Source organism: Elephantulus edwardii, unplaced genomic scaffold (genome assembly GCF_000299155.1).
Source record: "Elephantulus edwardii isolate Elephantulus edwardi_28Jun2011 unplaced genomic scaffold, EleEdw1.0 scaffold00038, whole genome shotgun sequence".
Lineage (NCBI taxonomy): Eukaryota > Metazoa > Chordata > Mammalia > Macroscelidea > Macroscelididae > Elephantulus > Elephantulus edwardii.
In genome coordinates, this window is record NW_006399788.1 from 21773274 (window position 1) to 21779626 (window position 6353).

The 6353-nt window shown below is 38.7% G+C and overlaps 1 protein-coding gene across 1 annotated transcript; it reads right to left on the bottom strand.

Annotated features, from left to right (window-relative positions):
* Nucleotides 1–5188: 5188 nt before the first annotated feature.
* LOC102861838 (40S ribosomal protein S10-like) lies at nt 5189–5638 on the bottom strand. Its single transcript, XM_006884938.1, has one exon. The coding sequence runs from the start codon at nt 5636–5638 to the stop codon at nt 5189–5191; it is 450 nt and encodes a 149-aa protein (XP_006885000.1).
* Between the last annotated feature and the right edge of the window lie 715 nt (nt 5639–6353).

Here is a 6353-nt window from a genome sequence, read left to right on the forward strand (position 1 = left end):
TCTCAATCTCTTCACCATCCATCCTGATGCTGCCAATTGGCCCAGTGGTGAGAATCTTTGTTTTCTTGATGTTGAGCTCCAATCCGTTTTGAAGGCTGCAGTCCTTGACTTTCGGCAGCAAGTGCTTCAGGTCCTCCTCAGTTTCGGCAAGCAGAGTAGTGTCATCTGCATAATGTAGGCTGTTGATGAATCTTCCGCCAATCCTGATGTCACCTTCCTCCTTGTACAGCCCAGCGTCTCGGATGATCTGTTCTACATATAGATTAAAAAGGTATGGAGACAGAATACATCCCTGGCAGACTCCCTTCTTGATTTTGAACCATGTAGTGTATCCTTGCTCTGTTCTGACGACTGCCTCTTGGTCCAAGTATAGGTTTCACATAAACACAATCAAATATTCTGAGATTCCAATTCTTTTTAAAGTCAGCCATAACTTGTTGTGATCCCAGAGTCAAAAGCCTCTGCATAGTCAATGAAGCACAAATAGATATTCCTCTGGTACTCTATGCTTTCTGCCAAGATCCATGTAACATTAACAATAATATCCCTAGTAGCATGGCCTCTTCTAAATCCAGCCTGCATATCTGGTAGTTCTCTGTCGTTTTTGGATAATTTTCAGCAGAATCTTGTTTGCATGTTATATTAATGATAGTTTTTGATAATTTCTGCATTCTGTCAGGTCACCCTTTTTTGGAATGGGAACCAAAATAGATTTCTTCCAGTCAGTTGGCCAGCTGGCTGTCCTCCAGATTTCTTGGCACAACTTAGCATATCCAGGGCAGTGTGTGTCTGTTGAAATATGTGAATTGGTATGCCGTCAACTCCTGGAGTCTTGTTTTTTGCCATTTCCTTCAGAGTAGCTTGATCTTCCTTCTTCATCACCACAGGCTCTTGCTCGTACATTGTTTTATGAAATTCTTCTGTGTCAGCCAGTTCCTTCTTGTACATGGACTCTGTATACTTTCCCCTATCTTCTTATAATGCTTTCTGGATCGCTTAACACTCTACCCAAAACATCCTTAAGTATTGCCACTTGTGGCTTGAATTCATTTTTTAACTCCTTCAGCTTAAGAAGTGCTGAGCGAGTTCGGCGCTTTTGATTTTCTGACTCCAGCTCTTTGCACATTTCATTATGGTATCTTGCTTTGTTTTCCTGAGCTGCCCTTTGAAATTTTCTGTCCAGCTCTTTAATTTCTTGATTTCTTGCTTTAGCTTTGGCTTCTTTGCGCTCCAATGCAATATTCAGATTATCATCTGACATCCATCTTGATGTTTTCTTCCTCTTCAGCCTTAGTAATGATCTTTTGCATTTCTCATGGATATTTTTTTTATCATTCCAGTATACAAAAAATGGAACGCTTCACGAATTTGCGTGTCATCCTTGCGCAGGGGCCATGCTAATCTTCTCTGTATCGTTCCAATTTTAGTATATGTGCTGCCGAAGCAAGCACTGGATATTTTTAATATCCTCCCACTGCTCATTTGGTCTATGCTCATTAGTGCTGAAGGTCTCAAACCTGTTCCTGAGATAGTTTTGAAATTCAAGTGGCATAGATTTATGGTCAAATTTTGTTTTCCGTGTATTTGATTTAATTTTCTTCAACTTCAGTTTGAATTTGCATGAGTAGTTGGTGGTCTGTCCCTCAATCTGCACCTGGCCTGGTTTTCACAGCTGATATTAAGCTTCTTTAGCGTTTCTTTCCACAAATGTAATTGAGTTGATTCCTATGCATACCATCAGATAAAATCCATGTGTATAGCCTGCGTTTGTGTTTCTTATAAAAGGTATTTGCAATGAATAAATCATTGAATATGTAAAATTCTATCATTCTATCTTCAGCCTCATTTCTGTCACCAAGTCCATGTTTTCCAACTGTTGATCCTTCTTCCCTGTTCGTAACTTTTGTGTTCCAGTCGATTATTACCAATGCATCTTGATTGCATGTTTGATCGATCTCTGACTGCCTACTTTAGTAAAAGGATGCTCCAACATAATACAACAATTATATAATCAGTATAAAATTCAGATAGAGTATTGCTGAAGATTATTAAAAAATAACTAGAACAATATATCAACACAATCTGCCCCCCCCCCAATCAAACTAGATTGTGAAATGGCTGTGAGTTGAGAGATAACATTGTTGAGGTGAGTTGGACCTTGGCTGAAAGTGGAGAATATAAAAATATTTTCATTTCTGTTTTATTTACATGTAGAGGCCTTTGGCTGTGTAGATCATGATACATTTTGGGTAATAATGAAAAAAATGAGGATTTCAAAACACTTAGCTGTGCTTATATAGAATATATAAAGGAGTGAAAAAAGCAGAATAAGGAAACACTGCATGGTTTTAAATCAGAAAGGGCACATCAGGGGTTGTGTTCATTAGCAGTTATTTCTATATCTGCCTAACTCCTCCACTTCTTCTTTTGTTATAAGCTATCAAGTTGGATCCGACTTATAGCTGACCCTCCAGGAGATTTTCAGAGACTGTGAATTACATGAGAGGAGATTTATCATTTTCCTCCTGTGGAGCAGCTGCTGAATTTGAGCCACATGCTTTTGGGTTGGCAGCACAACTCTTTACCCACTAAGCCACCAGAGTGTCATTCTCTAGTTCTAGGCAACTGTGAATCTTATTTTTGCCTCTGACGATCTGCCTCTACTGTACATTGCACATAATAGAACATGTAACTACATTTGATTCCCACCACCTTTTCCCTCTTGAATAAGTATTACCAGACGTATGTTTTTTTTTAATATACGCTTTTTATTTTTGTAATTTTCTTTTATAAGACAACTTTGAGAACTTTCCCCAAAGTGACTGTTTGTAGTTTGCAATTTCCTGATGAGTGACAAGCACTTTACCTTTATTGAATGTTTTATTTCTGTTGGTTTTGAGAATATACAAAACAGAACAGAAAATCAAGTAAACAATATCTAAGTGCACAATTTTGTAACATTGATTGCTATGTACTGTGAAGTTGGGACTTGATTTTCCAACTTGTTCCTCTTCTATAACCTAAACTCATTATCCTCAAAGTTTCTTTGAATTTCTGTCAATTTGATACCATATAGATATATCTTAACAGAGAATGTTCAATGCAGGCAATCTTTCCTAGTTAAGACATATTATTGTTGTGGTTTAAGAAGAATTTAAGGATTATTTTTAGCTTCAGGTTTAAAGATTATCTGAGAACAATGTATTTAAGGTTTTATCCAGTATCCATAGATCCATCCCCAAAGTCTGGATTACATGAGAATTTAAAATTCTGTCCAATATCCCCTCTTTTTGAAAATCAAGCTTCTCCTCTAGAATCTTTACTCAAAATGTCTAGGAATGTATAGAAATTACATATGACCCTACTATTCCACTGCTTGGAATATACCTTGAGAAAATGAGAACTCATGCATAAATGGAGATTTGTTCAACAATGTTCATAACAGCATTATTCATCATTGCAAGAACACAGAAACAGTCCAAATGTCCAATTGCAATCAAATGAATTAAGTGACTTGACAGCACATAACAACAACAACAACGATAATAATCATATGGGAGCAGATTATCCATTCTTCTGCAGAGCAGCTGGTGGATTCAAACTGCATAGCTTCAGGATTGCAGCACAGATTCCTACCACGAGGTCATCAGAGCTCCCTAATGGCAGGTAGTGGTGGATACAAATTGATTTTGTAAGAAGATGGTGGTAGAGGGTGAGTCAGCCCATGGACGACTCTGTGCAACTCTGTCAGGAGACTGCCAACCGTGCAGAAGTCTGGGCATACACGCACACATGGTACAGAGATTAAAATTTTCCCTCATGAAATGAACCAATATTCTGTAAGAATATTCTAGTTATAATGCCTTTCCTACAATGATGTTTGCTAAGACTATCTTATCGATGGACTAACAATCACAAGGGGTCAGATCTGGCCAAGAAGAGAGAGATGAACACAGTCACAGGGTATTGACCTGACTTGATACCAGCTGAGGAAGAGAGAGGGAGACACCTAATGGCATGACATACCCGCCTGATGACACAAATGCAAACGTCATGAGTGATGTGAGAGCAGTGACTAGACCCTCTTTTAGACATAAGCTGATTCCTTTCCTACAATACTAAGTGGGGTACTTGTAACTGTGGAGGGGTTAAATTCACCTCAAATCTGTTTATGTTGGTTACAATTTACTTTCTAGAGTAAATTTGTTCTTTTTGTTTACTATTTAAATAATACTAACAACTTTCAATTGCCAACACTGCAGAACACTCTTTGTGTACAATCCAGTTGGATTGGGTAGTAGAGTCCTCATCGTAGCAGCCTCATGATTGCTTGGGTTTTAGATTAAAATTTATGTACTTATATATAGAAATATATTTGTGCGGACGTACATATTTATGCAGACTATTCAGTAGTTAAGAAACCCATATTTGGTCGACAGACACAGAGATTCTTCCTTTGCTTTCCTCTAGAAGTTTTAGAGATTTGCTTCTGATTTTTAAGTCTACGATAGATTTTGAGGTGGTCTTTTATGATACAAGTATGGGTCAGGAATCATAGGCTATTTTTCTTTTTTAACATGATTAATAAACTGTTTAGAGTCTATGGAGAATAGAAATGATTAATTTTCTCAGCTGCTGAATGACAGTTTGAGGAGTCTCATCCACCCAGTGGCACCTGGGGAAGAAAGCCTATTGCTCTACTTTGGAAAAATCAGCAAATGGAACCCAAACAGCACAATTCTGCTTGGCACAAAAGGGGGACTAGGTGTCAGAGTTGATGCCCTAAAAGCTGGCTTATTAAAGTGTTTAAGAATCATTTTGTTAGAAATAAACTGAGAGAAAAAAAATCAAACCCTGTTTCTGTACTTATCTATTGAGCAAAAATTTACCACATCAGAAATCCTATGGGGTAGTTCTGTAAGGTAGAACCATTTTTAAAAAATTTTATTTTATTAATTTTAATGAACATTTACAGAGATTTTGGATTTCCATTCATTCATTGTTGTACTATTTTCTCTACCCCCCTCGTTCATTCCTCTCTTTTATTTTTCCTTGGAAGTCTGTTTTGAGTAGAACCATTTTTTTTTAGTTTTTCTGGCTACATGTTTATTCAACACAAAACAATTCCCTCCACCTTTACTGAGGTGGCTGACCACGTCCACGACCAAATCCGCCTCTAAACTGGAATTCAGTTGCTGACCCAGCCCCAGCCTCGGCTTTGTTGTCTGTCGGCACCAGGAGGCACTGCACTCCGTCTGTATGTGTCTCCGTCAGCCTCCCCTCGAGTCAATCTTGCAGGTCGTTCACCTTCCAGACCTTTCGGTCGTGGCCTGCCAGTCTCAGGACGGCTGCGGCGCAAGGTGGCAGGAACAATTTCAGGAGGCAGATGGAGGTAATCACGTAAATATTGGATACCCTTGTTGGTAAGGTACCAGTAGAAATGTCTCCAGGCGAACTGTTCCTTCACATAAACTCGTGACTTGAGACTCTGCATGGCCTTCATGACATGAAGGTTGGGCACGTTTTTATCTGCCAGTTCAGGGTGCTTTGGCTTGTGGACATCCTTCTTGGCCACCATCACCCCCTCCTTAAAAAGGAGTTTATATATGGCAATCCGGTTCTTCTGGGGCATCAACATCGTGACGATGGATGTGTCCGGAGCCGGGACTGGAAAGGGGGTAGAACCATTTTTAAGAAAATAACTCAATAAATAGGTTAGAATAATTTAAAAATTGACAATTCACCTCAGTTCTTCATCTGTAAAAATGTGGATAATAAGAATATTCTAGTATGAATGACTTAAATACACACAAACATAACATTTAGGACAGTGCCTATACATAGCAAGCATTTATTAACATTTACTGTTGACATCTTTATTAGCACCACTTATCCAAAACTGTATTCCCCCCTCTCCAATCACAGTTGGGTAGCATTTTCTCAGAGTGTTGCTATTTCAAACAAAAGCTGACTTGGAATTTTTTTCCACCATGGATAAGTTTGAGTGTCTGTTTTTCTTTTGTGTGTGTGTGTGTGTGTGTGTGTGTGTACAGGCACATGAAATTATGCACTGGGTTAGAGGTCACAGAATGAATAATCCGGACCAATATGAGACTATGGGTTTGAGGCGGGAACACAGGGTGCTCAGAGTTTATATACTGCACTTCGAGGAAGGTGTAATTAGAATGTGGGAAAGAGATGCGTCAGAAAGACTGACGTACTTAGGTGCTGAATGGACACTTTTGGGTTTTGTTGTTAGGTGGTGAGTTGACTATGACTCAATGCAATCCTTTGAACAACACATTAGAACCTTGCTCTAGCTTGCACCTTCTTAATGATCTCTGCTATACTCA

What these genes read in the sequence shown, in the direction of transcription:
- LOC102861838 (XM_006884938.1), bottom strand. Translation starts at nt 5,638, where the DNA reads ATGTTGATGCCCCAGAAGAACCGGATTGCCATATATAAACTCCTTTTT.